The sequence below is a fragment of the Balaenoptera ricei genome, chromosome 9 (genome assembly GCF_028023285.1).
Source record: "Balaenoptera ricei isolate mBalRic1 chromosome 9, mBalRic1.hap2, whole genome shotgun sequence".
Classification (NCBI taxonomy): domain Eukaryota; kingdom Metazoa; phylum Chordata; class Mammalia; order Artiodactyla; family Balaenopteridae; genus Balaenoptera; species Balaenoptera ricei.
Genome location: NC_082647.1, coordinates 95,023,651 through 95,039,384, shown reverse-complemented (window position 1 = coordinate 95,039,384; position 15,734 = coordinate 95,023,651). Strand labels below are relative to the sequence as shown.

The window sequence follows — 15,734 nt, the reverse complement described above, 5'->3', positions numbered from 1 at the left end:
TTTGACTGTGTTACTGATCCCCAAGGGGTCGGTGACCCCTCAATGGATTCTTTGCCTGGAGTTGCAAATGCCAATCAAATGAAACCAGGTTTGGCATAGCACAGCAGTAACTTTATTCATTGATTAAGGAATGGAGAAGGGAGAGCTTGTGCTCTAAAAACACCTTCCCCTGGGACGGAAGGGAGTAAGGGAATTTTAAGGGAGGAAGATGTTGTAAGGGCTCTAGGAAAGGGGTGGACATTTCCAGGAGCAGCTGGGGCATTTGCAGTCCTACATGCTTCTTTGCACACACTTCTTAAGGCCTAGCAGAGTACAAATCCCCCCGTTGGGCAGAAATCTTAGCATAGTAATGAAGCATAGGTAACCTTTAGCCACACCTAGGTCTGCTTTCCGCAAGCACTTTCCAGTGGTCAAGCCAGAGCCGGTTCAGGGCGGTTGACCATGCCTATCTCTTAAAGCACAGCTGCAAAACATCTCTGTCAAATACCAGGTGCTTTTGTAACAGATAAATCAAGGCAAGGATCAGCTCTCAGGGGCTGGTATGGGTGACAACCTAATAATTCCAATTCTAGGATTTTAACCTAGGGAAATATGTGAACGCATGTCAAGATCTATATACAAAGGTATTCATAAAAATTTTTATAAAAGCAAAAATTGGGAATAATTTTAAGGTTCAGTTGGTGATTGGCTAAATTATGGTGCACCCATACAACTGAATTCTATGTAGCAGCTACATGTAGCTATTTAAATTTACAGTGCACATCTTCAGTTATTGAAATGAAAAAAAAATCTTGGCAATATCTTGTAAGGAAAAAAGTAGTCTACAGAGCAGCATATATGATATGATCCCAGTGTGTATTTCATTTGACCTCTGGAGCATTTGGCACTGCTGATTATTCTCTTTTGTGAACCTTTCTTAGTTTCATGACACCTCTTTCCTCACTCCTAATTTTCCTATGCTCTCTCTGGCTGCCTTCTCAATCTGTTAATCTGTTCTGTTTGCTCACTTCTGAATGTAGATATTTTTTAGATATACATGTTCCCCTTCTTTCATCTTATTCTATCCATGCTCCTTGAATGACTTCACTTAATACATGAATTTAACTGCCATTTAGATGTTAATAACTCTCAAATCTGAGTGTTTAGCTCAAGTGGCTTTCTAAACTCCAGAACCATTTAGCCAACTGGGCATGACCATCTGGATGTCTTTCAGGCTCCTCAAACTCTGCCTGCCCAGAACAGAACTCATCTTCTCTCTCGCCCCCAAACCCCTTCCCCCAGTATTTCTCACCTCAATGATGGCCACTACCTGCATCCTGACAGTCATTGTTGTCTTTTCCCTCTCTTTAACCAAACCAACCTGTCAATTCTACCATCTGAATAGCTCTCTAATCTGTATTTCTCTTCATATCCTCTTCCTGATGTTGGATTATCTAACTTCATCGCATGATCAGGGCACTAGCAGAGTATGGGGTCCCAGGGAGCCCTCAGAAACTCCCACCTTGCCAGCCAAGACTCTTGGCTATTTGTCATTTAAGAATTCTACCCTCATCTGAGAAAAAGATGAACTTGATGAATGGACACCAGAAGACAAAGATCTGCCCTGTCCTGTTCCCAAGAAACAATTGATATGTTACTGCAAGGGGAAGATATTAAAATATTAGATGCTCTTCAAAATCTTATCTTTCTCAGCCATGGGAATTTTTACATACTTGTTACTTTGTAATATTTTTAGTAAACAATAGAGGAAGCCCACCTCTCAGTGCTCCAAATTAAGAAAGGAAAGTTGTATTCAGACATTTTCACTGTCAATCATCTCAGATATAAAAGAGAGAGGCACTTAATTTGAATACACCTGCCCCAACCCAGGGAATCAGTGACCAGATCATGTCCAGAGTTTAACTGTGAATGGGCATCATTTTATCAGCTATTTCTGTGACAGGAGAGGCATTCATTAATAAAACTATGAGACAGTTCTAAGAGAGAAATCTCACCAGTAGAGAACTGAGAAACCAGTGTGTAGATAATACATGGTTATTATTTAATGAAAATGTTAAAGAGAAATGAAAAAAGCCTTTTTAAAAGAACTCTGGGGCTTCCCTGGTGGCGCAGTGGTTGAGAATCTGCCTGCCGATGCAGGGGACACGGGTTTGAGCCCTGGTCTCGGAAGATCCCACATGCCGCGGAGCAACTAGGCCCGTGAGCCACAACTACTGAGCCTGTGCGGCTGGAGCCTGTGCTCCGCAACAAGAGAGGCCGCGATAGTGAGAGGCCGCGATAGTGAGAGGCCCGCGCACAGCGATGAAGAGTGGTCCCCGCCTGCCGAAACTAGAGGAAGCCCTCGCACAGAAACGAAGACCCAACACAGCCAAAAATAAATATTAAATAAATAAATAAATAAATAAAAGAGCCTGCCCTAAAATTAAAAAAAAAAAAAAAAGAACTCTGATTTCTGTCACAATGTTCTGAGTCTTTCAAACCAGGTAATTAATTTACATCCTGACAACTAGGCGGAAGTCTCCCTTGATATTTGACCAATAATTTCTCTAAAACACCTGGAATATTTTTTAAAAGGAAAAAAATTAGAAAAAGAATATTTGCTATATCAAAAAAAGATTATATTCAACATAAGACAATATCAGAAAATAATTGAATTTCCTTGCAAATATTTTTATGGTTTAATATAGCTTTTCTTTGAAATACACAGGGGGAAACTTGAAAACATCACAACTTTTGCAAGATTTGAATCTTTATCTGACCCTGCTTCTGCCATTCCCTATTTGAATTTCGCAAAAACTCTAAGCCAGTTTATTAAATCAGAGATTTAAAAGGTCTGTTTCCAATCTTGCCTGTTTAATGTTCTCAATACTGCTGCCACTGTGATCTTTCCAAGATGCAAAGATCCATACTCAAAATCCTTCAGTGGTTCCCTATAATCTTCAAGATTATGTCTAAACTCCATGTTATGGCATACATGACCTTTTATACCCAGGACACTCTTACCTCTTCAAATTTTTTTTATATGCTCCCCTAGCCTTCCTCCTCCATTTCCTTCTCTCTACCTTGTACACAACACTCTGGCTCTGCTGCAACATCTGAGGCTTTTCTAATGTTTTCATGCTCTTTCTAGCACTGGACCTTTACACGTTCTTCTAATCCACCTGGCTAACTCCTACTTATATTTCAGTATTTATATCATGTCATTTTCTCTAGGAAGCCTCCTATGATGTGCACTTTTGAGTCTATGTCCTAATCCCAGCATTTTTGTGTGAGTGGCCCAAGCCCCAATTTCCACAGACCAGATAACACCTGCACATGCAGTGGGTTTTGTTACATGAAAGGGAACCCTGAGCTTGGGGAACCTGGGATCTTTTATAATGGGTAGTAAACATGCCTGCACTTTACTCCTGAGAGAGGTATTATCTTTATTATACTGGACAGAAAGCTTGGCTGCCCCTTTGCTCCAGAGAGAGACACTATATCTTCCAAAGCTGTTTACTGGTTAAACATCCTGGAGGAGATAGTCCTGAAAAAAGGGCAGTCAGTGTCTTGCTCATAAGACATGCAGAAATTTGAGAGACCCATGGAGTGACTCCCAACAATATTTTGAAGATAGAGCCAAGATTTATGATGGATTTGTGAGGTATTAAGAAAAAAGAAAAATAAATATGACTTCAAAATTGTTGGCCTAAGCAACCGAAAAAATGTAATGCCGATTTACTGAGATGGAACAACTGTGGGAGCAGCAGGGCAAGAAGATAAATGTGGTTTTGGTCAGGCTAATTAATCAACAAAATAATTAGTCATAATGATATTTATTGGGTATTTGCCATGTGCTTGGCACTGTGTTAAACACATCACATGCATTTAATTGATAAACACTAGCTGAGCACCTTATACATGCTAGTCATTATTCTAGGAGCTGAAGATACCACCGTATTGAACAAAGCCAGCAATATCTCTGCCTTACATTGTGGTGCTTGCATTGTAATGAAGGACAGTCAGGCTGTTGGGGAAATTCAATATGAGCGGGAATCAACGCATCCTGGAGATACAGAGATGTCAACCTTGTAAGGAAGGTTTTATTTCCCCCCACTTTACAGATGAGAGAAAAAAAAGGCTTAAAAAAGTAATATGCCTAAGGTCACAGTTAACAAGTGTTGGAGCCAAGATGCTAACTCAAGTCTGTTTAACTCTAGAGCCTATGCTTCATTATTTGCCTTGTGAATAAGAATGTAATCATGAATATTCACTAGTAAAAGTGAATATAATGTCTTTTAAGAAGTGTTAAATTAGCCTGTCCAATAAATTTTCCTCAGAAATGCAGTACTGAAAGTTTAAAAAAAAGTAATGTAAAAATAACGGATCTGGCTATTGCAGTGGAAAAGTTAACTGAATTGCTTTTTCAATTTAATATTGATTTAATTTCATGCTGATATTGGATTTTCTTATATCTCATGACATAAATTACTTTTGAATATAGTTTCATTACATATCCTTATTACTTTCTTTTTCCTTTGTGGCATAATTTTTAAAATTATGTCATTGAAATGAATTAGAGTAAACGTAAATTTCAAAATATTTGTCCTATTCAGTGGAACATTAAAAAAGACTTCTAATATATGTTAGTAGCTCTCAGATAGTATGAAGCACTGAAAACTGTGGTCCTGTAATGAAAACCCAACACTTAAAAAAGAGGTACTTTTTGACCATTTATCAAAGACAAAGTTTTGTGAAAAATATTCCCTGGGGCTATATACAGTGAAATTCTCAATAATGTGACAGGGACCATAAGAAATATTATATTTTAGGCTAAATGTAATATAAAGAAGAGGGAAAAAATTGTGAAGGGATTATACTAACACATTTATTCAACTACTCATTTATTCATTTTGTAAGTATTTATATTAATATTGTTATTTAATGAGATGGCATTTGTAGCATGCAGTAAGCTTCTAATTATTGTGCTGGCCAACAAGTTCGTTCGGTTTTTCCATAAGATGGCTCTAGTTGCGCTTAGTTGTCTTTAACATCATTCAAAACAATTTTGTTAGATTGTATTGTGACAGCTGTCATGTGACAGTGTGCATTTTAAAAGAACTTATCAAAACTGGTGAATTTTTGTGTAGCCATTTTAATATTGAAGATGGAAGAAAAAAGCAACATTTTCGGCATATTATGATTTATTATTTTAAGAAAGGTAAAAACGCAACTGAAACGGAATAAAAAGTTGTGCAGTGTACGGAGAAAGTGCTATGATGGATCGAATGTGTCAGAAGTGGTTTGCGAAGTTTCTTGCTGACGATTTCTCGCTGGATGATGCTCCATGGTCTGGTAGACCAGTTGAAGTTGATAGCCATCAAATCGAGACATTAATTGAGAACAATCAACGTTGTACCACGCGGGAGATAGCCGACATACGTAAAGTATCCAAATGAAGCACTGAAAATCATTTGCACCAGCTTGGTTATGTTAATTGCTTTGATGTTTGGGTTCCACATAAGTTAAGCGAAAAAAACCTTCTTGACTGTATTTCTGCATGCGATTCTCTACTTAAAAGTGATGAAAACGTTCAGTTTTTTTAAAAAAAAATTGTGATGGGCCATGAAAAGTGGATGCTGTACAATAATGTGGAATGGGAGAGAATGTGGGGCAAGTTAAATGAACCACCACCAACCACACCAAAGGCCGGTCTTCCAAAGAAGGTGCTGTTGTGTATATGGCGGGATTGGAAGGGAATCCCCTATTAAGAGGTCCTTCCGGAAAACCAAACAATTAATTCCAACAAGTACTGCTCCCAATGTGACGAACTGAAAGCAGCATTTGAAAAAAAGCGTCCGGAATTAGTCAACAGAAAATGCATAATCTTCCATCAGGATAACGCAAGACCACATGTTTCTCTGACGACCAGGCAAAAACTCTTATAGCTTTGCTGGGAAGTTCTGATTCATCCTTCATATTCACCAGACAATGCACCTTCGGATTTCCATTTATTTCGGCCTTTACAAAATTCTCTTAATGGAAAAACTTTCCCTGGAAGACTGTAAAAGGCACCTGGAACAGTTCTTTGCTCAAAAAGATAAAATGTTTTGGGAAGGGACTTCCCTGGTGGCGCAGTGGTTAGGAATCCACCTGCCAGTGCAGGGGACACAGGTTCGAGCCCTGGTCCAGGAAGATCCCACATGCTGCGGAGCAGCTAAGCCTGTGAGCCACAACTACTGAGCCTGCGTGCCACGACTACTGAAGCCAGTGTACCTAGAGCCCGTGCTCCACAACAAAGAGAAGCCACTGCAATGAGAAGCCCGTGCACCGCAATGAAGAGTAGCCCCCGCTCACCACAACTAGAAAGCCCATGCGCAGCAATGAAGACCCAATGCAGCTAAAACTTAATTAATTTAAAGAAAAAAGTTTTGGGAAGATGGAATTATAAAGTAGCCTGAAAAATGGCAGAAGGTAGTGGAACAAAACCATGAATAAGTTGTTCAATAAAGTTCTTGGTGAAAATGAAAAATGTGTCTTTTATTTTTACTTAAAACCCAAAGGAACTTTTTGGCCAGCCCGATACATCTTCACTGCCTGTCTTCCAATTTTCACAAGGATGGGTACAATGTCTCTTTTGGTCACACTTCCTTCCCCCAGAACTCCGGCATGATAGGTCCTCAATAAATGCTAGACTAATGAATGAAGGAATTAATAAATGAATCTGGGTATTTTCATTCAATTGGTGCCTGAAAAACCATAGGCACAAATATTCATAATACAAGGTTGAAAGTTTTAGGGGCTATAACAAGTGTAAATGATAAATCCTGTGAGACTTGACAGATTAGAAAATTTTGTTGAGAAAATTGGGGGAGTTTCATAGCATTGGGGCTTGCACTTAAGATAGGCAGATGTGTTAGGTTTGGTTTCCTAGAAAACGCAGCCTAAGTCAATGATGAAAGTGCTTTCAGATGGAAGGTTCAAACCAAGGGCAGAAAGGGTGAGTTAAAAGGAAAATGAGATGAGAGAACATACGTGAGCTTGGATTTTAAAGATAACTAGTTGAGTTCCACTATACTATGTAGACTGTAAAATTATGGAAAGAGCATAACATATGGAAAGACCCTAACAACAAAAAAGGCAGGAAAAACTAAAAAAATAATAATTTTTCTGTAACCCATCAGAGAGCTAAGATCACAGAGGGGGCTTCCCTGGTGGCGCAGTGGTTGAGAATCTGCCTGCCAATGCAGGGGACACGGGTTCGAGCCCTGGTCTGGGAAGATCCCACATGCTGTGGAGCAACTGAGTCCGTGAGCCACAACTACTGAGCCTGCGCGTCTGGAGCCTGTGCTCCGCAACAAGAGAGGCCGCGATAGTGAGAGGCCCGCCCACCGCCATGAAGAGTGGCCCCCGCTTGCCGCAACTAGAGAAAGCCCTCGCACAGAAACGAAGACCCAAGACAGCCAAAAATAATAAAATAAAAATAAATAAATAAATTTTTTAAAAAAAGGTGTCTATGTGGTAAATCAAGCCTATTATGTTTTTTTTCAAATCTCCTATATCCTTACAATTTTTGTCTTCTTATCCTAACAGTAATTTAGAGAGACTCTGTTGAAATCTCCTGCTGTAGTAGTGGATTTGTCAACTTTTCCTTGAATTTCCACCATTTTTTGCATTTTATATTTTGGTGTAATTTTAATAGAGTTGTTCCATAATTTTGATGCAATAAAAAAGTTATACTTCAGAGTATATTGTATTATGGCCCTCACTCTTGATGAAAGAGATAAGTATCCATTTTAGTCACTTAATATCGCTGGGTTGTTTCCAAATATGATTACTATGGAAACTAATCAATACGAGTACAGTAGTCCCTCAGTATTCATGGGATTAGTTCCACAGATGCTCAAGTCTCTTATATAAAATGGCATGGTATTTGCATATAACCGATGCACATCCTCCCATATATTTTGAGTTACCTCTAGATTACTTGTAATATCTAACACAATGTAAACGCTGTGTAAATAGCTGCCAGAGACTGGCAAATTCAAGTTTTGCTTTTTGGAAATTTCTGAAATTCTTTTTTTTGGAATATTTTCAATTTCAATCTGAGCTTGGTTGAATCCACAGATGTGGAACCTGCAGATCCAGAGGGCCGAATGTACTAATCACTGGAGTACATATAAATTTTTATCCTAGCAAAAAGACCAGAATGAACTCTCATGTAATAGGTAGGGTTAGTTTTCTTTTGCTGCTGTAAAAAATCACCACACACTTACTCACTTAAAACAACACAAACTTATTTTCTTAGAGTTCTGGAGGTCAGAAGTCTGAAATGAGTCTCACTCATTTCGAGGTTTCAGCAGGGCTGCATTCCTTTCTGCAGGCTCTGGGGAAGAATCCATTTCTTTCCCTTTTCCAGCTTCTAGAGGCTGCCTGCATTCCTTGGCTCCTGTCCCCATTCCTCTCACTTCTAAGCCAGCAAGGTCACACCAAGTCTCACACTGCCATCTCTCTGGTTCTTCCTCTGCCTCCCTCTTTCACTAGTAACAATGCCTGTAATTGCACTGGGCCCACCTGGATAAGTACTGTCTAATCTCCCCATCTCAGAGTCAGCTGATAACCTCCTCCCATGTGCAACCTAATTCCCCTTGGCCATGTAATCTAACATATTCACATGTCCTGGAATTAGGTCGTGGCTATCTTTGGGAAGCCATTATTCTGCCTATCACAGGTGGTAAATGGAGGGAGCAGGAAAGGTGGACATCATGCTTAGATTGAATTAGAGTAAGTTAAGGTTAGAGAAGGTACATAAAATAACACAGCAATCTGTCCAAGTATGACATTGCTTTCAGATCTACTTGATGTTTTCTCCTAATATGAATATGTGAACATAGGTAATTATTATTTAATCAGTATTTATATGTTATTAAAATATGTTTACTTTAGAAAAACGTTAATATTTGGTTTATTTTCAGATAATACCCTAAACAATGTCCTCATCCACCTGGGGGGACTTTCACAAATGTCTAACATGGTACTGAGGATACACTATCTAATTTCTAAAGACCATGCTGGTCCTTCACATTCAAACTTCCTTAAGAGTAAATGTCCAAAAGACCTAAAGTTAATTTCATTTCAGAGTAAACTGCCTGGATTTTAACCCAATTTTATTTATTTATATGTTTATTTTTTGCACAACAACAATTTCATTCTTTCTTTTGGGTTTAGGGTAGTCTTCAAAGTGGCTAAAACTACAATAATCAGACTGCTGAATAAGGATGGGATGCCATATTTAAAGACACAGAAAACAATCAGCATTGCAACTAAAACTAGAACTTTTGGGGTTTTTTTGGTGTTTTAATTTTTCAGTAGTTTTTCCTTAGTAATTCATTTCATTAACCAAATGTGGTTAAACACGTACTCTGTATCAGAGCTCATGTTAGTCATTTGGGATAAGCGAAGTCATTAATTAATTCAATAAATATTCATTGAGTGCCTACGATGTACCAGGAACTTTTTTTGATAGAGCTCCTCACAGGCCTTACATTTTAGTGTGAGAGACTGACAATAACAAGTAAAATATGTAGATGATAAGTACTGTGAATAAGTATCATGAATCAAAATAAAGAAAAAAAGGGGAATGGGGGACGGCACAGACTTAAGTGGTCAAAGAAGGCTCCTATAGTAAGGTGAAATTTGAGCAGAGATTAAAGGAGATCAGGAGTGAGCCATGCGAATTAAGATTGAGAAAAGGATTTCAAGAGGAATTGCAAGAGGAGAGTCACAAGAAGCTGAAGCATGCCCAGCATAGTCCAGAGAATGCAAGGCCAGTGTGGCTGAAAGAGAACAAGCTTAAGGAGGAGAAGCAAAACATGAGGTGAGCAAAGTAAAGGGTGAGGCGGGGAGCAGGTTTTATGGGGTCTTGTACATTGTGAGGGTCTGGCTGGCAGGGGAAATGAGAAGGATTTGAGCAGGGGGATGAACCGGAATTATTTTCATAGAATTAGATTAATTTGCTAAAATAAAATCTTCTTGAAATTTTCCATCTATATTTGGGTTTACTGGTAGTTTATGTGATGCCATGACTAAGTTCCACAACCATTATTAAAGATTTTCTTTCTGTTTGATTACTTTTTAAACAATTAATTTATATTTTATTAGGCTTGGAATGCCAGTACATCACAATGTAAACCAGACTTTCAAAATGGCATTGAAAGACAATTAACTTGAAAGCCCATTTTATCACCGAGTATTTTAGGATTAAAGCTTCTATGTTTGTTTAGTAAACAAATCATTAAGTTAAAAATTACAGAATAAGTAACCAAAGATTAAAAGAGCACAGAAGTATTGTTAAAAAAATAAAAAATAAAGATAGTAAAGTTAGCTTCATTAGGTTCCTGTTTTGGGCTCATAAACACTTATAAACAAGTTATTTGAGCTTTGTTTTGAAAAATAAATTTTCCTGTTGTTTCATGTTATTTGCTTAATGTTTTAACTTTAAAAGATTAAAATTATGGTTAAAGACCCTTTTAACACATAAAAACTATACTTTTTGCTCCTTATGTTTACATATTGATAGACTTGGCAATTTTCAGGCCTCTTTAAAACATCCCTCGTGCATAACTATTGGTGATGCATGGCTTGTGATGTGTTCACTTTTTCTTTTCTATAGGAAACCGTTCCCACATTATCTTCTCATACTCCTTAAACTAGTGCTATATGTATTACCCAAATTTTTGGTTTATAAAACTAATTCTGATAAGTGGAAAACCTACTGAAACAATCTACTTGTGATTGTAGGTTCTCCTGATTTTTTCCATCAACTAAAACTTGAGTTCTAATACAGCTGGCCCCAAACTACAGCTATTAAATATGCTGTAAAGGATTTCAGTGAGCTTTTTACTATTGGGATATTTTTTGAAGACACATTCTTTCTGTGGAAAAAATAATTTACAGTACTTGAGCACCAACTTTCATCTACTATTACATTTTTTTGAAGGATTATTTGCAGGTTTAATGTGTAACAAACATGTATTCTCTGTGTGTAATCTTATCCAGAGGACTGGCTCAACTACCTATGTGGTGATAACTTCTGTATCTCCTTCTCTAGGCCACTCTCTTTGGGAGCTTCAGATTCTATTTCTACTGGACCTCTCTATCTGGTTATCCTGTAGACACTTCAAATTTAATGTGAGAAACTCACTTTGGTCCTAAAGATAAAACTAAATCCCATATAGATATCACCAAATCTATAAGCCTGCTCCTACTTTATTTTTGATTTTATTAGTGGCAAAGCCAAAAATCAGCTAAATAAGAAACCTAAACGTTACTCTCAAAGACTTCCCCCTCCATCTCATTTAAGCAGCCACTGATTTCTATTAAATGTACTTCTAAATCTCTCTCAGATTCAGCTTCTTCCCAGTATGATGTAGTAGAAAGATTAAGGATTTTGGAGTGAAGCAGACCTAGGTTCGAGTATACACTACTTGTAAGATAAATTTCAGCTAGTTTTTCCATTTGCAAATCTATACTGCAAAGTTTAAATGGGATAATATATCTATCACAGTGCCTGCCACATTATGTTTAATAAACCTTAATTGCCATTCCCTGTCACCTTGTTTACCATTGCTTTAGTTTAGGACATTATCATTTATTGTTTAGAACTCTGCAACAGTTTTTTTAACAAGACAAATTGATTCTATTTTCCATGCCGTAGCCAAAAGGAGCTTCCTAAAAGTCAAGTCTTGTCATTTGCTTTTTTGCCTAAAATTCTTCATTGGCTCCCTGTGGCCTATATGAGGTCCAATCCTCTTAGCATAACATACACTTGCCCCAGTGTGACCTCCTGCCACTCTAGGTTTATTCTTAAAAATTACTTGCTAGTCCCTGGCATATCATTGCCTACTTGTCCCTTCTATGTCTTTAGCTTGTCTTTTTGTTCTTTTGCTTAGAATTGCTTTGTTGGTCTCACAGGTGAACCCTTATTCTTAAGTCTCAGCATCCCAGTTCCCTCCTGAGGAGCTTCTCTACACCTGTCCAGGCAGTAAGGCACTTCCTCCCAGGTCAACAATTACTTACTGACTGCTTATTAGGTATGTACCAGCCAGTAATACACTGAAAATGGAGCTGTGAAGAAGACAAGGTTTCCTGCCCTCACAAAGCAGCTAGAGACAGAGACTAACATTTAGATAATTTACTTATAATTTTGTTGAATGCTATAAAGATTCAGTGTTATGGGAATGTATAACCCCGTCTTGAGAGGGTGGTCAAGGGCTAGCTTCCCTTAGGAAGAAACACTAAAAGATTTGATGGATGGTGCCATTGTACCCTTTATAATTCTTTCTTAAAGTACTTAGGCAATTGCACTTGAATTGCTTTCAATATATGATTTTGACTAGCGGATAAGTTATAGGAGACCACGATTACCAAGAGATCCTTTTGGCTATCACAAATACAAGATTCTGATTCTGATATCCATGACTTAAATCTATGTACATCAGGCACTAAGTATATAATCTTTTATCCCTAGCAATAACCCAGCTATTATCTCTCTTTTATAGATAAAGAAGTTAAAGTTCAAAATGAATGGTTCAACGATTCTTCCAAGGTCTCTCTGTTGAGTCAATGACCCCAACCCAGCAGCTTCAGGATCCCAAACATTCTTTTCACCATACATTTCTGTCTACTCCTATATCTATTTCCAGAATCTTCTAGCGTCTGGTTTCTAGCAGGTGTTCCGCGAACAAATAAACGGAAAGCCTTATGCTAAAGGTAGCATTATTTTTCACTCTTGTTGCCCTCAGCAACTCACACTAGAACTTCTTCCCATTAGGAGGGAGACGTATTTCCAGATCTGTTTTCAGGCTTGCAGTAAGACTAGTAATTCCAAGTTGTTTGTTGACTCCCATCAGTCTTTTTTTTGCACCGGACGCCAATTTTCCACACCCTCCTCAGGAAACAACCCCGCAGCTTTTGAGAATATTGGTTATCCGAGCCCGCTTTCCTCAGGTTCCTGTAAGGAGGCGGGCCTCGGCTCCACGACCGCCTCCCCCTCCTGGGTGGGGCTACACGACAAAGCTCCCCAGCACTTACGGTTTCTAAATTTGGGGCCTTTAGGCGGGAAAACCGAAGCCACAGGTTCTCGACTTAGTGGAGCCCACAGGGCCCCCTTAGCTCCTTCAAGTGCTTTCTCTGTTCGCCAATCCCTGCACCCCCCTCTCGACCTTTGGGCGGCAAAGGCCGCAGCCCGAGACGCCCTACCGCACAAAGCAGGCTCCGCTAACCCCTCTACGGCGCCCAGAGCCCTACCGCTTCAGGCTGTGGAAGACTAGGGCGGGTCCGACGCTCCTCTTGCGCGCTGACGTCACGCAGACGCACGGCCACGCCGGCTCCTCCCACAAGCCCGAGAATCCGGTTTCCGGCGGGAGCGCGGAGACCCGAGCGTGGGTGAGGTTGCGGTTGTGAGCGCGGAGCTGGCTGCGGGCTCCTCTGTCCTCTGGTACCCGCCAGGATGCCTCACCTGGAAAACATGGTGCTTTGTCGCGAGTCCCAAGTGTCCACCTTGCAGTCCCTGTTTGGAGAGGTATTGTGGTCCAGCTATCTTTTCTCTTCCAAATCCCGAAGGCAAACAATTCCGTGGTCTTGCGACATGTTCCAATTTTTAAATTTTCGTTCGGATTGAGGGGCCGTAGACCGTCTTTTGCGTTGAGGTAGGGGGTGTTATACGTTTCTCCCACTCCTCACCCGAAGTAACTTGTGAGCGGTCTCTTAAACTGCACGGGAAGGACCGGGCTGCACTAGGGCTCGTTGGCCCAGGACGTCATCTTTTACACACGCCACGGTTTTGAGGGGGTGTTAGTCCAGAGTAGCTACTCGAAGTTGCTTCTTACCCCAGCTGAACAGGATTTTATACAACAGGTGTGTTTGCCCACTGTTACTTATTCAAAAGTGAGTCCCCACGTTTCAGTGAGGTAGTTAGTGTAAGTCCTGTGTGGATGGGTAGTTGTCAAGACCAGTGAGGGCCAACGTGGTGCTTCAGGTTTAAAACTTCAGCGGCTTTTCCAGCGTTGATAAAGCACAGAAGAGGTCTTGTCTAGGCTTCTTGACTAGCAGTTCAGGTGTTGCCTAAGAGAAGAGGTTAAATGTTTCCTCTGGATGAACACTGCTACGGAGTCCTTTCCATAGGAGGTAGCATTCATCAATTCCATACTTAATCTGTTTTTGATTATATTCTGGTGGCCTTTAGTGAGCCTTTTGCTTCAGACTCATTAATTAGACTTGGAATTGATCACACTTGGATCTCATCTGTAAGGAGAGTAAATGAGAGTTTAGGGTCACACTCACGTTCTCCCCTCACACCTCTGGTTTGCTTTCATTAAGTACTGCTTTCATCCAACTACCGGGGTGGCAGTCTGGGGTGGCCTGTAAAGTATTAGTGGAAAAGTACCACCCTCCTTCTAAAGGGGCACATTAGTTAGGGAACTAAGAGGTCAGGGACTGCACCCTCAGTATTCTAGTTATAACGCTTTTTTTTTTAACGTCAGATTTTTTTTTTTTTAAAGAAGGCATTGGGTCTTTTTTTTTTAACTTTATTTATTTTTGGCTGCGTTGGGTCTTCGTTGCTGTGCGCGGGCTTTCTCTAGTTGCGGCGAGGTGGGGCTACTCTTCGTTGCGGTGCGGGGCTTCTCATTGCGGCGGCTTCTCTTGTTGCAGAGCAGGGGCTCTAGGTGCGTGGGCTTCAGTAGTTGTGGCACGAGGGCTCTAGAGCGCAGGCTCAGTAGTTGTGGCACACGGGCCGCTTAGTTGCTCCGCAGCATGTGGGATCTTCCTGGACCAGGGCTTGAACCCGTGTCCCCTGCATTGGTAGGCGGATTCTAAACCACTGCACCACCAGGGAAGCCCAGTTATAATGCTTTTAACTGTAGTTATCTATATTATCACTGAAACATTTTCTTAGTTATACCTTATGCATTCCTTCCCTGGAGTAGACAAACCCAGATCACTACAAACAGAAGTGGTCCTCCTGAAAATGAATGTTGGCAAATAGAGATGAGTGGTATCGATTTGGTGTAGATCACAGAAAGAAATCATATTTAACAATTTTAATAGCACTTTTCTGTAAGGTGCTGTTCATGTAGGAGATGCAAAGATCTATAAAAAACTGGTTCATATTTCTTAGCAGATTCATTTATGTATTCAGCAAATAAATATTTAGTAAGCACCTTCTCTGTTCCAGGCACTGTGCCAGATCCTGGCTTATTACAGTTTATGTTAGGTTTATGAAGGTGAAAGGTTAAATAACAGTGCAAGAGTTCAATACAATTCTAGTTAACAGTAGAAAAGATGATGTAAGGTGGAATATTATTAAGCACCAAATAATGGATGCAGATAAGTGTGGCAGGATTCCAGGAAAGGAGAGTTTTAGTGTAGCTTGGAAAAGAGTCCTGAAGGATATCTTGTGCTTCTCTTTCAAGGTGAAATATAGTATTGTATTAGCAGAGATGCTCAGCAAGCATGCGTTTAATTCTTGTTACAGAATTTTTGAGCTAGTTAATTTAGAAGAGTGTTACGTATAAACTTAAGAAAAGAATCCCTGTATGAAACATCCATTTTTAATCTGTTGGGCTGCTCTTGCCATAGGCATTTGCCATTAGAAAGTATTTTCCTGTATAAATCTGAGTTCCTGATTTGTCTTGCAAAAAGGAAATTTGTAACTTGGTGGCTAGAATGTAATAAATGTTTGTGACTACAGTTGG

General features: G+C 39.7%; 1 protein-coding gene and 1 long non-coding RNA gene across 2 annotated transcripts in view; one reads left to right on the top strand and one right to left on the bottom strand.

The window, feature by feature from the left end:
• LOC132372089 (uncharacterized) overlaps positions 1–13,281 on the bottom strand; it is a 45,604-nt gene extending 32,323 nt beyond the window's left edge. Inside the window, exon 1 of the long non-coding RNA XR_009505092.1 lies at positions 13,072–13,281. This is a non-coding gene — a long non-coding RNA (uncharacterized LOC132372089). The remainder of the gene's footprint in view (positions 1–13,071) is intronic.
• Positions 13,282–13,404: 123 nt separating this feature from the next.
• Positions 13,405–15,734, top strand: part of ORC5 (origin recognition complex subunit 5) — a 72,857-nt gene continuing 70,527 nt past the window's right edge. Inside the window, exon 1 of the mRNA XM_059932877.1 lies at positions 13,405–13,561. Within this exon, the coding sequence (XP_059788860.1) occupies positions 13,490–13,561 (72 nt within the window). The 5' untranslated portion in view covers positions 13,405–13,489. The remainder of the gene's footprint in view (positions 13,562–15,734) is intronic.